This window comes from Carcharhinus amblyrhynchos, chromosome 14 (genome assembly GCF_965287045.1).
Source record: "Carcharhinus amblyrhynchos chromosome 14, sCarAmb.v2.hapA, whole genome shotgun sequence".
Taxonomy (NCBI): Eukaryota; Metazoa; Chordata; class Chondrichthyes; order Carcharhiniformes; family Carcharhinidae; genus Carcharhinus; species Carcharhinus amblyrhynchos.
In genome coordinates this window covers 25,197,955-25,214,975 of record NC_137337.1, presented here as the reverse complement: position 1 = coordinate 25,214,975, position 17,021 = coordinate 25,197,955, and the positions used below count along the sequence as shown (strand labels likewise).

Sequence of the window (17,021 nt, the reverse complement as noted above, 5' to 3'; positions counted from 1 at the left end):
TGTGGTTGGTGCAGACATGATGGGCTGAATGGCCTCCTTCTGTACTGTAGCGATTCTGAGAGCTGGGCCTGACCCCAGGAACCAACAGGTGTGGCCTGCCACGGACTCGTGCATGCTAGCTATAGAACCAGGGATACCTGTGCCCTCTGAGCCTCGGCAACTTCCAGCCTGTGTAGCAGAGAAGGAAGAAGCCACCAAGGAAGATATCCATCCTGTTGAGTTTGGTGTACAGGGTTGACTGAATGTGGCACATCTCATTTGACTCGACAAATTGGCAGAACTCAGCTGCAAATGCTGTGCCGTTGTCTGACACTACGAATGGCAAAAACCTGCCGCAACTTGTCAATGGCAGCTGTGGATATACACAGTAAGAAGTCTGACAACACCAGGTTTAAGTCCAACCGATTTATTTGATAGTAAACTCGCAAGCTTTCGGGGTTTGCCCCTTCATCAGTCTCCTTCATTCACCTGACGAAGGGGCAAACCCCGAAAGCTTGCGAGTTTACTATCAAACAAAATCGGTTGGACTTAAACCTGGTGTTGTCAGATTTCTTACTGTGTTTACCCCAGTCCAACGCCGGCATCTCCACATCATGAGCTGCGGATATTGCAGACTTCGTGAGCTGAACATCTAGCCATTTTGAATGTGCATTAACCAGGATAAGGAACATATGTCCCATGAACAGTCCTGCAAAGTCCCAAGTGCAATCGCAACAATGGTCAACTTGGCCTATCCCATGGATGTCTAGCTGTTGGTGATGGCAATGACTGCTGGGTTTGACAAATCAGGCACTGGCTAACCATTCCTTCAATCTCTTTGTTGAAGCCCAGCCACCAGATATAGCTTCAAGTCAGTTTCTTCATTCTTTTTTGCCCAGGGTGGACAGCATACAATTCCTGCAGTAAAAGCCATTTTCCCTGGGGTGGCATTAATAACACAAGCCACCCCCACGATAATACGCCATCCTGACATGCTGGGCCGGATTCTCCGACGTCACTCACAGCCTGGATTCTCCCATCCCACTGTAGTAAACGGTGATTTAGCCAAGCGCCAAATTCTCCGTCCTCACTGTCAGCAGCAGTGGGGCATGTTGGCCTTTATCACCATCCTACACTGTAGGTAAATTATGATTTGCTCTGACTGGTCATTGTGCCAACCTTGCAGCATCCAAGGGTCAATGGCCCCAACAACAAAAACAAAATTAACACTTTTAGGAATGAGAGAAAATTACATCAATTTTTACTCAAATATCTAAAGAATGATAGAAACTGGTTATAGACAATTATAACACACAAACAAAATAAATATATCGCAGATGATGAAAAGATTCAGCATCAAGCAGAATGTGTACAGGAAAGGGGAGTAACGGTTGATGTTTTTAAGCATAACCTCCATCAGAAGTGGAAAATTCATTTGATAGTTTCACAACATCAGCAGGTGGTCAGGAAGGCGAATGGGATGCTGGCCTTCATAGCGAGGGGGATTGAATATAAAAGTAGGGAGGTCTTGCTGCAGCTGTATAGGGCATTGGTGAGGCCGCAGCTGGAGTACTGTGTGCAGTTTTGGGCACCGCACTTGCGCAAAGATATTTTGGCCTTGGAGGGAGTGCAGAGGTGGTTTACTAGGCTGATACCGGAGTTGAGGGGGTTGAGCTATGAGGAGAGGCTGAATAAACTAGGCTTGTACTCGTTAGAGTTTAGAAGAATGAGGGGAGATCTCATTGAGACGTATAAGATGATGAATGGGATGGATAGGATAGAGGTGGAGAGACTCTTCCCGCTCACAAAAGACAGTAGGACTAGGGGGCACAGCCTCAAGATAAAAGGGGGGGCGGTTTAGAATGGAGTTGAGGAGGAACTTCTTCACTCAAAGGGTGGTGAATCTCTGGAATTCTCTACCCGTTGAAGTGGTGGAGGCTGCCTCGCTAAATATTTTTAAGACGTGGGTTGATGGGTTTTTGATAAGAGAGGGGATTAAGGGTTATGGGGAGAGGGCAGGAAAGTGGAACTGAGCAGCGACAGATCAGCCATGATCTTATTGAATGGCGGGGCAGGCTCGAAGGGCTAGATGGCCTACTCCTGCTCCTATTTCTTATGTTCTTATGTAAAGTCCCACAGTTTTATCTGTTAGCACGAGCTTTCGGAGCACTGCTCCTTCATCAGGTGAAAGCAGGATTTGTTTCACAAACAGGGCATATAGAGACACAAACTCAATTACAAGATAATGGTGGTATGCGAGCCTTAACAGGGAATCAAGTCTTTAAAAGTGCAGACAATGTGAGTGAAGAGAAGGTTAAGCACAGGTTAAAAGAGATGTGTATTCTCTCCAGCCAGGACAGTGAGATTTTGCAAATCCAGGAAAGTCGTGGGAGTTACAGATGGTGTGACATAAACCCAAGATCTCAGTTGAGGCTGTCCTCATGTGTGCAGAACTTGGCTATCAGTTTCTGCTCAGTGATTTTGCGTTGTGTGTTGTGAAAGCCGCCTTGGAGAATACTTACCCAAAAATCAGAGGCTAAATGCCCATGACTGCTGAAGTGTTCCCCAATAGGAAGGGAACACTCCAGCTTGGTGACTATCAAGCGGTGTCCACTCATCCACTGTCCGAGCATCTGCACGGTCTCGCCAATGTACCATGCCTCAGGGCATCCTTTCCTGCAGCATATCAGGTAGACAATGTTGGCCAAGTCACAAGAGTACGTACCGCGTACCTGGTGGATAGCATTCTCACTTGAGATAATGGCATCCGTGTTGATGATCTAGCCCGTCTTGCAGAGGTTGCTGTGGCAGGGTTCTGTGGTGTCGTGGTCGCTGTTCTCCAGAAAGCTGGGTAGCTTGCTGCGTACAATGGTCTGTTTGAGGTTGCGTGGTTGTTTGAAGGCAAGTAGTGAGGGTGTGGGGATGGCCTTGATGAGGAGATGTTTGTCTTCAATGACATGTTGAAGGCTCCGGAGAAGATGTCGTAGCTTCTCCGCTCTGGGGAAGTACTGGACGACGAAGGGTACTCTGTCCCCCGTGTCCGGTGTTTGTTTTCTAAGGAAGTCGGTGCGGTTTTTCACTGTGGCATGTCAGAGCTGTCAATAAATGAGTTGACCGCCATATCCTGTTCTTACGAGGGCGTATTTCAGCATTTGTTGCGATTCTCATCTGTATACAAAAGGGCTTGTCCATAGGGGATGGCTTCTTTAACGTGTTTAGGGTGGATGCTGGAAAAGTGGAGCATCGTGAGGTTATCTGTGAGCTTGCGGTACAGTGAAGTGCTGAGGTGACCGTCCTCGATGGAGATGCGTGTGTCCAAAAATGCAACCGATTCCAGAGAGTAGTCTATGGTAAGTCTGATGGTGGGATGGAACTTGTTGATGTCATCATGTAGTTGTTTCAATGATTGCTCGCCACGAGTCCAAAAAGAGGAAAATGTCATCAACGTATCTGGTGCATAGCATCGCTTTAAAGGTCCTGTGCAGTGAAGAAGTCTTGTTCAAACCTGTGCATGGTTGGTAATATTGAGGTGCAAATTTGGTCCCATGGCCATTCCATGTGTCTGGATGAACAACTGGTTGTTGAAGGTGAAGACATTGCAGTTCAGGATGAAGCGAATGAGTTGTAGAATTGTGTCTGGAGATTGGCAGTTGTCGGCGTTGAGTACTGAAGCAGTTGCAGCAATGCTGTCACTGTGAGGGATGCTGGTGTAGAGTGCCGAGGGTGTTCCTGGTCCAACTGCACTGAAAGTGCTGAGCTTCAGTGAGAAGTCTGTAGTATCATAACAGAGCTGGGGGTTCTTTGTATGATGAGTTTCAGGATGCCCTCGATGTGTCCAGAGAGGTTCTCACACAGGTTCCCATTGCCTGATACAATAGGACAGCTGGGTGTGTTGGCCTCGTATCTTCAGGAGGCAGTAGAGATCTCCAACACAAGGAGATCATCATCATCCACATCATGAAGTGGAAGATGTTACAGATGAGCGGTACTTGGAACAGAAAATAGAAAGCTGCTGGATACAAAGGCCTATTGATGTTCCACAGTTTCTCAGAGTCAAAAGCAAGATCTTATAAATTTATTAGACATATGGAAAAAACAACACTATTTGACAACAAGTTTCACGAAGGAATCTAACATTTGCAACCATAACTACAAGTTCACTCATTGGATTTTTGATCTTTCTTCTTCAGTACTGCACTGTACATTTTGTTTTACATACTACTTTACATACACCACAAATTGGCCATGTCTAAACAACACTATCTTTCACTTTTAGCACAGTCAAGCTCCAATTTATTACTTTTTTTTTAAATGAGAACCATAATTTTTTAATATAAACCAGAGTATTGGATGTTTAAATTTAAATTTTTCTTCATCCCAATTTTGTACTGTACCTTTTAACAGAAGCAATAATGAATCCTAATAACATCTACTAACGGAATAAAGCTATCAGTGGTTAGCACTGCTCCCTCACAACACCAGAGACCTGGTTTGATTCCTGGCTTGGATCACTGTCTGTGTGAAGTCTATATGTTCTCTATGTCTGCGGGAATTTCCTCCAGGTGCTCCGGTTTCCTCCCACAGTCCGAAAGGCATGTTGGTTAGGTGCATTGGCCACGCTAGATTCTCCTTCAGCATACCCGAACAGGCGCCGGAATGTGGCAACAAGGGGATTTTCATACTAACTTCATTGCAGTGTTAGCGTAAGCCTACTTGTGACTAATAATTAAACTAACTTAAGAGTAGCCTTATTTCAATCGTAAGCTAAGGAAAAGCGCAAATTAAAATGAAGGTAAAAATCTTCAGGAAAACGTCTTCTAATTTTTTTGTACTGCACAGCAATGCATTTACACGCTTGGGCTCTTTCAATCCTTACATGCAGTCACACTTGAAGGGGCCAATTTACGTTTGGCCTGCACAGGAACATTGTGGGCCACGCAGCTTAGAGGAAACATTGTAATTAAACTTCCAAATTATGTTTAAAATCAATTTTGATGTCAAAACTCAAACATGCTGTACTTCAAATCAGCACTGAAACTGGTGCCAAGGAATTAGAAAAAGTTGCCAGTGGATGGAAGAGACTGAAATCTGAAAAGTTAGACATTTCACTATTTGGCTAAGATTACACTAAAGTCAGTTGACTTCACCCCATTCTCTAAAGAGAAAATAACACCTACCTGTAGGTATAAAGACCGGATAGCAATCAGCTCAGAACCCAGGGGAACAACAAACTTCTCCACATGTCTTTGGTGCGAGTAGGGCTGGATGTCCAGGGAATCTTCAGACCTCACCTCCAGATGTGAAATCATCAGGTTTGAAAGGACTTGTTGTACAGCCTGTCATATTAACACAACACTTAGATAATATATGCTTCCATCAAACAGCATGAGCAAATTATCAAATATTGTATCCTTCACCTCCCCAATGCTGTCAAATCCTTTCAATCCCATTTCTGTCCTCCTATGGAGGCAACAAATTTTCTTACGTTACTTACAAGTGCTCCTGGACCCTGGTCAGACCCCACTTGGAGTACTGTGCTCAGTTCTGGTCGCCTCATTACAGGAAGGATGTGGAAGTCATAGAAAGGGTGCAGAGGAGATTTACAAGCATGTTGCCTGGATTGGGGAGCATGCCTTATGGAGGATAGATTGAGGGAGCTCGGCCTTTTCTCCTTGGAGAGACAAAGGATAAGGGATGACCTGATAGAGGTGTATAAGATGTTGAGAGGTATTGATTGAGTGGATAGTCAGAGGCTTTTTCCCAGGGCTGAAATGGTTGCTACAAAAGGACACAGGTTTAAAAGGTGCTGGGGTGTAGGTACAGAGGAGATATCGGGGTAAGTTTTTCACTCAGTGGTGGGTGCGTGGAATGGACTGCCGGCAAGGGTGGTAGAGGCAGATTCGATAGGGTCTTTTAAGAGACTTTTAGATAAGTACATGGAACTTAGTAAGATAGAGGGTTATAGATAAGCCTAGTAATCTCTATGGTAGGGAAACGTTCGGCACAACTTTGTGGGCCGAAGGGCCTGTACTGTGCTGTAGTTTTTCTATGTTTCTATGCTCCTTTACTGCCACAATACCTCTGCAGTTTTCAAGATGCCCAGCTACTCTAATGCTCCAGCTTTGACGTCCTTGTCCACCCACAAAACCTTCACCACTGGACGTCTCAATTCTCGAATACAAACCATCTTAGCTCCCTCAAGTACAATCGCACAGGCTTGACAACTGATTTAGACATCAACTATCAGATTTGTTGCTTAACATCAAGTTCCAGTAGAACAATTGGCTAACCTCCACCTTTCCCCCCCCCCACATTGTCAGCTTTTGCTTACAGCTAACAATAAAATAACTTTCTCACCAAACTGATCCACCCATTGTCTGACCATGCCAGCGCCGAACCACAATTCTCTACCTTGTTTATTGCCTAAGTCTCCCAGCTCAAATCATTCACATGCCCCTGACATTTTTGCCCACTGCGACCTCATTCCCTACCTCCTTCTTTATGCCCACTGGCATTATAAATGGTTCCCTCTCCAGAGGCACTTCTTCCATTTCAGAGTGCACTGATCAATTCCCCTTTAGAAAAAAAAGCTATTTGACCTCCCTATCCTTGCAAATTACTACCCAACCTCCAAAATTCTTGAACATATTTATGAGATATGAAAGGATGTTGCCTGTACTTAAAATTTTATTCATGAGGAATGACTGGATAGGCTAGGGTTTTTTTGGAGCAGAGAAGACTGAGGGGAGACTGAATTCAAGTGTATAATATTAAGATGGGTTTAGATAGAATGGGTATGAAGGCTTTGAAGCTAATATTAAATACCTACTCATTACTAGATGCAAGTATGTCTCAGACAATTATAAATAAAAAAAATACAGTCTTGGCATTCGAAATCTTTATGTACAAATAATAGTACAGCCCAAAGGCACTATTGGTTGGTGTATTCTTGCAGGAGAATCATAAAACTTGAACAAGGGTAAAATCATCTGAAATCCCCAAACAAGGTGCTACTTTGCTACAACCCAGTTAAGATTGTGTTGCATCGATTACAGACTGAAATTTTGCCTTACTCTTGCATTTTCCATATCCTCCAGTGACAGAGTCAATATGACTCATTTGGTAACTCTTCATAGACAGAAGATTGGCATTCAAGTCTAATTTCACATTAGAACACAGTCTAGGCTTATACTCCAAAACAGCATTGATGAGCAATTTAATTATTGGTGCTATCTTTTGGATAAGCAGCTTATCTAAAGTCTGGTCAGCCTGCTAAATGCACATGGTACAGTTTGAAGATCAGAAAGTTCTTCTGCTGTCCTGAACTATTTCCACCCAGGAGCCACTACCAAAACAGATCAGTTGGTCATTTACTTAATTTATTTCTGGGACCTCGTTGTGTCTACATTACAGTGATTATGCTCACATGGCTGTGAAACAACACAGACATCCATAGGATATGAAAGGTATCAGACATTTCTCGAATTGCGGTCTATATTAATGACCTAGATGATGGCGTTGTAAGCACTGTAGGCAAGTTTGCAAATGACATTATGTTATTAGTGTTAGGTGAGGAGGATAAAGCTATAATCTCATCTATATCTGACAGACATTCACACTTGGCAAATGTCACAACATAGGTAAATGCAAGGTCACTTCTGTGGGTGAAGTTAATGCTAAGCATGGCTGGTATGGAAAAGGGGGCAGTTACATTACAGAACAAGTTTGTGAAGGTGCACAACCAATGCTACAAAGCTACAGAGTATCAAGTTTGACAAGAACAATTCAGTATAAATGAAAATAGTTGTAGTGCTCCTATAGATGATTTTTATTAGACTTTATTGGATATGCCCAAAAAAGTTTCAAAGACAGCCACTAAATGACCTCTAGATAAAATACCCTTAGTTATGATGATAGGGTTTATACAACTGGATCTTATTTTGAGAAGTTTCAAGGAGATTTAATTCAAGTGTTTAATATTTAATTACTTATATGATGTAAATAGGTTTGAGAAAACAAGAGGACCCCAAGCCTGTCTACCAGTTACAAGGCACGAGTCAGAAATGTGGTAGAGTACTCTCCATTTGCCCGCATGAGTACAGTTCCAACAACAGTCAAGAAGTTTGATACAGCCAGAACAAAGAAATCTGCTTTAATGGCACTTCATCCACTACCTTAAACATTCATTCCTTTGACCATTGACACAAAGTAGTACCAACTACAAGGTGCACAACAGCAACTCAGCAAATCTCCTTCAACACTCTCCATACCTGTAACCTTTACTAACTAGAAGGATAAGGACTACAGATGCATTGGGAATACCATTATCCAGTCGCTCCTCCCCATGGCATATGTAATCTTAATTTGCAACTACACTGCCATTACTTCTCTGTAACTGGGTCAAATGTCCAGCACCCTCTTTATTACAGCACTTTGGGTGTACCTACACCAGACGGATTGCAGCAATTCAAGGCATTGGCTCACTATCATCTGCAAGGGTAATGGGAGATGGGCAACAAGTGCTGGATTTGCCTGCTATGCTCATATGCCAAGAAAGAATCAAAAACATACATATAATATGGGAATAATGACAGGGAAGGACTCACTGGTCCATCCGGTCAGTCGTACATACGAGTGATAGCTTGGCCCATAACTTCCGACCTCTAGGAAGTCACACCATGACCTCTCCTACCAACTCAGAAGCCCCACACAAGGACTGCACAGCAATTCCTAGGAAGTTCAAACTTCCATTGGGCAATTGCTATGCACTGGGAACCATCCGATACTTCAATTTAAATCACGCACTTTGGATCATTCTGACTGTCTTACCAGAATAGTTACCCAGCAAAGGTTAGTAGAATTAAAGCTGCTTCTAACTCCTAACTTTGGTACTAACCCCACCACTACTCCAACAGATCAGCCTGACTCCATCCCTTTGCTCCCTGCATTTTGATTTATTGTCACATGTATTAACATACAATGAAAAGTATTGTATCTTGCACACTACAGAGACAAAATATACCATGGAGAAGGAAACAAGGAAGTGCAAAATGTATTGTTACAGTCATAGCTAGGATGTAGAAAAAGATCAATTTAATGCAGGGTAAGTCCATTCAAAGTCTGACGGCAGCAGGGAAGCAGCTGTTCTTGAGTCACGTACCAACCAACCTCAGACTTTTGTAGGAAGAAGGTAGAAGAGAGAATGTCCGGGGTGCGTGGAGTCCTTAATTATGCTGGCTGCTTTGCCTAGGCAGCAGGAACTGTAGACTGAGTCAATGGATGGGAGGCTGGTTTGCGTGACGAATTAGGCTATATTCAAACTTTTTGTAGTTCTTTGCAGTCTTGGACAGAGCAGGAGACTTACCAAGCTGTGATATAACCAGAAAGAATGCTTCCTATGATTGTTCTGTAAAGGTTGGTGCAAGTCGTAGCTGACATGCCAAATTTCCTTAATCTTCTGAAAATGGGGGAGATGGGGGAGACGAGGACGAGGACGAGGACCCTATACTGTTCCAATTACTGCACACACATACCTCCTCCCTGGCTTTGCAAAGCAGCTGGAGCATTAATCCCTGTCCCTCTATTTTGCTACACCACCTCTCTTCAACATCATCCCATCAACCCATCACATTTCTGCCTCTCGTCAGCTCTGAAGTCTCATGCGGACTCGAAACAGTAATTCAATTTCTCTCTTCACAGGTACTACTAGACCTGAGTTTTTCCAGCATTTTCTGCTTTTATTTATAAAATGGTTTCCAGCATTCCCGACATGCATCTTATGTAGTATAAAAGCAACTCAAATTTATTTTAACAACGGCAATAATTTCTGGCTTCTATCCGCAAATAGGATAGCACAGAAAGCATCCTTTCAGGATGTATCACAGCTTGATATGGCTTCTGCTTCGACCAAGACCTACGAAGGATTGTGAGTGTAGCCCAGTCCATCACGCCAACCAGCCTTCCATCTATCGACTTGGTCTACACTTCCCGCTGCCTCAGAAAAGCAGCCAGCGTAATCAAGGACCCCGTGCACCAGGACATACTCGCTTCCATCTTTTCCATCAGGAAAAAGATATAGAAGTCTGAGAGCACGTACCAACCAACTCAAGAACAGCTTCTTCCCTACTGCAACCAGACTTTTGAATGGACTACTTTATGTTAAGTTAATATTTCTCTGCACTCTAACTATGACTTTAACACTACATTCTGCACCCTCTCCTTTCCTTCTCTCGATGTATTCTATGAACATTTGTCTATATAGCACACAGGAAACAATACTTTTTGACTGTATACCAATACATGTGACAATAAATTAAATGAACCTAGTGCCTTGTGACTGCGTGCTTGCATACAGACAAGTAACAAGGTACATAAATACAGCCATATTCATCATTGTTATCTATATCAATTTGTCATAACTATTACATTTAGATCCACTGAAGTTTTGCTGTGTGTTGTTTTGTTTCAAATCTTTGGGTACATGTAGCCCTAATTCTGTTTAAAAAAACTGTGTCAACACCTCATTTAGGACAATAATTGAGAAATCAGCTACAGTAAAACCAGACATCTGCAGAATAAATTAGAACTTAACTACAGTGTTTAGCAATGGCAATAAAAAAGATAGCATCAAGCATGTAGCTGAATAAGGCAATGCATCAAGATTAAATAAAAATATTCCAGAATTTCAACTCAATTGCGTGACAGGCACAAAGATAAAAAATGACTCAAGTTAAAAATTAACGCATGGTACTTATAATGCAGCACTTTTGATCCCAACCAAAACCCTCAGTCAACTGAAGATTGTCATCAAATGTTGCTTATAAAGAGATATTGTACTTCTCTTGTATTCCAATAACAGATTGCATTAAATGAAGTCATTAAAATGCTAAACAGAAAATCATATCCAAACAGTTCTTTATAACAGAAAAAAAAACAAGGCTCCAAGTCAAACATATGGACACCCTCCATTCTATAATGTTGTAATTTCAAGTTTTTTTTCCATGTTTATCTTTCTTCCATGTTTGTACATTGCAATTACTTGGTCTTCAAAAAATTAAAGATGAACCGTGAAATCATTCAATCTATCCAATACGTGAAACCTATACGAGTAACTAACCTTCATGTCACTACCTGGCGTTGCAGTCAAAGCCAGAACACGGAACTGAAGAGTATAATTACATAGCTCCCGAACAACCTTCAAGAGAGAGAGATGAAATGATAAAAGAAAAATCAAAAGACATTATGATACGGTTTATAGAACTGGATCTTATTATTTTGAGAAGTTTCAAGAAGATTTGATTCAAGTGTTTAATATTTAATTAGCCTATAGCTGTAGTTAGGGTAGGGAAAACAAGAGGACTCCAAAGCCATGCTCACCAGTTATAAAGCACAAATTACAATATAAGGCTGTATATGCATAACCTTTGCAATACTGTACCTGGCAGTAAGCGTGATTCCCTAATGCCTTGTGAGCTTCATCCACAACCAAACACTTCACATCAGCAGCTGGGCAAGCTTGACGAGAAAGGTCATTCATCATAACCTGCGGTGTGAGGAAGACAACTCGTTTGGCATTCCAAATATTCTGGCGATTCATTGCCTGTGTCTGTCCTGCAAAAGTTATTGAATGCTTAGCTAAATATCAATTTTAATTCATGCACTTTTACAAAAAATGAATGGAGGGAGATGACTTAATTAAAAATGACATTTGCAGGACGTTACATTGGCACTGTGTAGTCAGGAACTAACAATCAAAGGCAAAAAGCAAGGTCCAAATGTAGGTTTGATTCTCATTAAGCTCAATTCTCAAACAGTTGCAGTAACTGACGGGACAGAACGCTAAGCAAAGATTGTAAAATCTCCTTGTGGAAGAGAAAAAATATCAGAAAAAAGGATTCTGAATGGCAGGGTCTAATTTCTTTCGATAGTCTTCAAGACCACTGATAACAACCTACCCAGTTCCCTACTCTTGCCAGAAAAGATGTCACGGCCAGTTAAAGATTGGGATATTTATCAGAATAAACTTGCATCTTAGTAAATGACACTAGCTTGGAACAGATCATTTGCTTGCCCCTTCAAATCAGGGTACAGTACAAAAGAATTTATAAAAAGGGGAGTTCATGTGATTTATTTCTCAGCCTTCAGAGGGTATATCTTGCAAGAATGTTTATAAATAATCAAATTACAGCAGCCAAATAAGCTCTCAAGTAAATGTTTATGATTTTGGAATCCTATTAAACGTAGTCATTGCAGAGGTCCCAATTGAAGAATTCTAAAAAAATGTGTCAAATCCAATAAAACCCAGAAATAGTAACATATGGTGAGTCCAATAAAAGTCCATGCAGTCCACCTATTCTTGGCCGTGTATTTTGAACTTTGTCTGTTTCTACTATCATTGAAGGATGACTACATAAAATGTAATCCTAATAACCAGGTTGATGCATTCACTACTATTATAGAGCAAACAATGCTGGGAGTTAATACTGTCCTGTTACATCTGGTACAATCTTCATTACTGCTAGAACACTTGCAGCTAATCAAATAGCTAAGAATGGGACCCAAAATGGGATAGTCCCATTGAACTGGACAAGAGGAGAGGCATTAGTAAAAGATAGTATGTTTAACCACCTCAACAACTATAATTAAGTCATGGAAGGAAAATGCCCGATGCTGCCAGGCAAAGTCACTTATGACTGACTTTGGTGAAGGTGTTATTAGTGCTATTGTAGGGCCAGAAGCCTGTTGGGGTGATTCAAACAGGAAACTGTGAGAAAGATGATCATGTATTAGGGAGGCAATACTAAAAGACAGAAAATGCTGGAAAATCTCAGGAGGTCTAACAGCATCTGCGGAGAGGACACAGAGTTAACGTTAAGTTTGGATGACTTTTTGTCATCCAAACTTGAAACATTAGCTCTGTTCTCTTAAAAACGGTCATTGCTTAATTATAGGAAGGATGTGGAGACTTTGGAAAGGATGCAGAGGAGGTTTACCAGAATGCTGCTTGGACTAGATTTGAAGTGTAAGAAAAGGTTGTTTTCTCCGAAGCAGCAGCAGCTGAGGGGAGTCTATAAAATTAAGAGAGTTTACAGTCAGAATCTCTTTCCCAGAGTTGAAATGTCTAATACCAGGGCTCGTGCATTTAAGGTGAGAGGGGAAAAGTTCAAAGGTGATGTGAGGGGCAGAGGTTTTTTAATAGAGTGGTAGGTGTCTGGAACGCACTGCTGGGGTGATGGTGCCAGCAGATATGATAGGGGCATTCAAGTAAGTACGTGAATATGCAAGAGAAAGAGAGATCTATGGACCAAGAGCAGGCAGATGGGATTAGTTTAATTTGGCATCATGTTTGGCACAACATCACAGGCCAAAGGGCCTGTTCCTACACTGTACTGTTTTACATATCGGACAACACCACCTAACCCATGGAAACTGGGATACCAATGCAAATGCAACACTTCTATCCAGTCTTGATGCAGATTTGCTCACCCAGACCTTTCTTGCTCTTGAGGGTTGGTGCAGTTTAAACATTATCTGACAATGGGGCAGCACAGTGGTTAACTCTGCTGCCTCACAGTGGGGTTAACTCTGCTGCCTCACAGCGCCAGGAATCCAGGTTCGGTTCCTGGTTTGGTTAACCATCTGTGTTGAGTTTGCACATTCGCCCCTTGTCTACACAGGTTTCCTCCGGGTGCTCCAGTTTCCTCCCACAGTCCAAAGATGTGCGGGTTAGGTGGATTGGCCATGCTAAATTGCCCTTTAATGTCAGGGGCACTAGCTCGGGTAAATGTATGGGATTATGGGGATAGGGCCTGGGTGGGATTGTGGTCAGTGCAGACTCGATGGGCCGAATGGCCTACTTCTGCACTGTAGGGATTCCATGACAGTCCGTTACCTGTCATCTCTGCCATGTGCTCCTGCGGGATGCCCATCACCTTGTAACAAGCTTCGATCTGCTGAGCCACCAGGGGTTTAGTGGGGGCCATGAACACGATCTTGCCCGAGGGATACCAGCGGTAGAAGTTGTACATGACCACGGCGGCGATGAAGGTCTTGCCCAGGCCGGTGGGCAGACACACCAGCGTGTTGTGGAAGAGTGCCGCCCGGGCCATGTCGAACTGGTAGCTTCGCAGCGGGTAGTTGTTGGGGTAAATCCACACATCACCCGAGGACAGGTCGAAGCCCGGGAGGGTGTCGGGCGGCGGGCCGGGGGAGGCCGGCCTGGGGCCGCCCAGGCGCCGCTCAGCCTCAAACACCGCCACCAGCAGCACATCGTCATCCTCCCCATCCGGGAAGCCATCCGAGGCCGGGGCTGGTGCTGAGGCTGCGCTGCCCGGGCGGCCCGCGGGCCCGGGCCTGGTCTCGGCGCTCCTCCCGCCCGAGCCCGGGCGCTGCGATCCGGCCTTACTGCCCCAGCTCTGGAACAAGGTCCTCTGGCGCCCGCCGCTCATTCGAGAAACTTCCATAAGCCGCTCAGTGCTGCGGCTCAGGCGGCATGGTTTACACCGGTCCCCCGCTGGGTCATTCCGGGTTTGCCGATAGTTTAATTTTGAAGCCGCCGCTTGTCATTCGAACCTGGCGCACTTTTGTGACGTAACGGCATCAATGTCCCGCCCCCCCCCCCCGTTGCTAGGAGACGAACCGCAGCCTCCGGACTGCCCCTCACTGGACATAACTACCACTGGACACCTGGACATAGTGACACCCCACTGGACACCTGGACACGACTCAGGGTGGACATCTGGACACAGCGAGACTGCCACTGGACACAACTTCCGCTGGACATCTGGACACAGTGACACTCCCACTGGACACCTGGACACGATGACTCTCCTAATGGACACCTGGATGCAATGACATTCCCACTGGACACAACTCCCACTGCATACCTGGACATAGTGACACTCCCACTGGGCACAACTCCCACTGAACATCTGGACAGAGTGACACTCCCACTGGACATTTGGACACAGTGACTTGTCACTGGACACATAAACACAGTCACACGCCCACTGGACAATGACGTTCCCACCGGACACAGTGACACTCCCACTGGACACCTGGACACAGGAATACTCCCACTGGACACAACTCCCACTGAACATCTGGACACCGTGACACTGCCATTAGACACAAGAATACAGAGACACTCCCACTGGACACAGTGACATTCCCACGGCACACCTGGACACAGTGACACTCCCACTGGACACCTGGACATGCTGACACTCCCACTGGACATGCTGACACTCCCACTGGACACAGTAACACTCCCACTGGACACCTGGACATAGTGACACTCCCAATGGACAGAACCCCCACTGAACATCTGGATACCATGTCACTGCCACTAGACACAAAAACACAGACACTCCCACTGGATACCTGGACACGCTGGACACAGAGACACTCCCACTGTACACAGTGACATTCCCACTGAACACAACTCCCACTGCACACCTGGACATAGTGACACTCCCACTGGACACAGAGACATGCTGACACTCCCACTGGACACAATGACACTCCCACTGGACACAGAGACCCTCCTACTGGACACAGTGACACACAGACACTCCCACTGGACACAGTGACACTCCCACTGGACACCTGGACATGCTGACACTCCCACTGGACACAATGACACTCTCACTGGACACAGAGACCGTCCCACTGGACACGCTGACACTCCCACCGGATACAGTGACACTCCCACTGGACACATGGACACGGTGACACTTCTGTTGGACATGGCGATATTCCTACTAGGCACAGTGATCTGAATTTTGGCCCAGTCAGAAGAGATCTACACCTCACTGAGAATGAATGAGGCATGGAGAGCTTCTAACTGCAACGGAATTCTCCTGTCCAGCTGCAGAGGCTGATGGGGAATCTCATGGTATCTTCTGTCCCTCATGTCATTAATTATGCAGATATGTGTCCCACCATTATATCGGGTCAACATATTTAAAAAGCACCCGAACATCCTTAATGTCGGTGCAAACTACAAAAGTGTCTGGAAGGAGAGGTGAAGGTCCAACACCAAAGTTTAGAGACACCCTCCTGTGTGACCTCCAGAACCATGTCGGGGTCGGAAGAATATATTTGCTCTGGCTGTTGGGAGGAGGAGGTTGAGAGGGGAAACCAACGCTGTGTGGGTGCAGGTGGCAGATGCCGTCATGCCCACATGTTCAGAAGAGGTCAGCAATACAATGTCATAGAACCACAGGATTCCTACAGTACAGAAGGAGGCCATTTAGCCCATCGAGTCATACAGTGACTCCCCGAAAGAACATCTTAACCAGGCCCACCCCATAACCCTATCGTAACCCCGCACATCTACCATGGCTAATATACATAATCTACACATTTTTGGACACTAAGGGACAATTTAGCATGGCCAATCCACCTAACCTGAACTTTGGGTGGAAACTCACACAGACATGAAGAGAATGTCACCCAAGGTCCATGCACTGTGGGGATCCACAAGAGGATGAACAACCTCATTCACTCCACCAGGGTAAGTAACCTCAAAGCTGGTTGTTTAAACTACAAGACCAGGGTACATGAACCTTGGTCGTAATGGCATAATTCTGCCTCGCAGATACACAAATCTCCTGAGTGCCCTGTCTAAGATCTTAACATTGTCCTAAAGTGTAATGCCCAGAACTGGACACAGTGCTCAAGTTGGAACCTCATGATTGTTATTATAAAGGTTTAGCATAATTTTCTTGATTTTGTACTTTATGCCTCTGTTTTACAAAGATCCTTATACCATTATGATAGCCTTCTCAAATCCTGTTGTAAATGTTGATAAGTCATTAAGGCAAAATAATTGCCAATTAACAGTAAGTATAGAAAATTTTAATAACAAATGTTCTTTATCAAAAGTAGAGCAAAAGTGATTTCATTAAAGTAACCCAGTTAAACATTAATGAGCAGCAGACAAAATAGCAAACTGTGCTAGTGCATCAAGCAAATAACAATGCTGTTGACTTTCTGTGTGTGACCTCATGGACAGGTCACCAAGGTCTGTTAAACAATGT

At 44.1% G+C, this 17,021-nt stretch overlaps 1 protein-coding gene across 3 annotated transcripts in view; it reads right to left on the bottom strand.

Annotated features, from left to right (window-relative positions):
• The window catches only part of fancm (FA complementation group M), a 118,764-nt gene extending 104,206 nt beyond the window's left edge, over positions 1-14,558 (bottom strand). For 2 of the 3 annotated variants that reach the window (XR_013888548.1, XM_080202466.1), the window contains exons 1-4: positions 13,871-14,558; positions 11,417-11,589; positions 11,096-11,173; positions 5,157-5,315 (exon numbers count right to left, since the gene is read on the bottom strand). Coding sequence is in view for 2 of the 3 variants with exons in the window: in XM_080202466.1 (XP_080058592.1) it covers positions 5,157-5,315; positions 11,096-11,173; positions 11,417-11,589; positions 13,871-14,441 (981 nt within the window). In the remaining variant the exon portion in view is untranslated. The remainder of the gene's footprint in view (positions 1-5,156; positions 5,316-11,095; positions 11,174-11,416; positions 11,590-13,870) is intronic. The other variant, XM_080202467.1, reaches the window with a different exon arrangement.
• Positions 14,559-17,021: the final 2,463 nt, after the last annotated feature.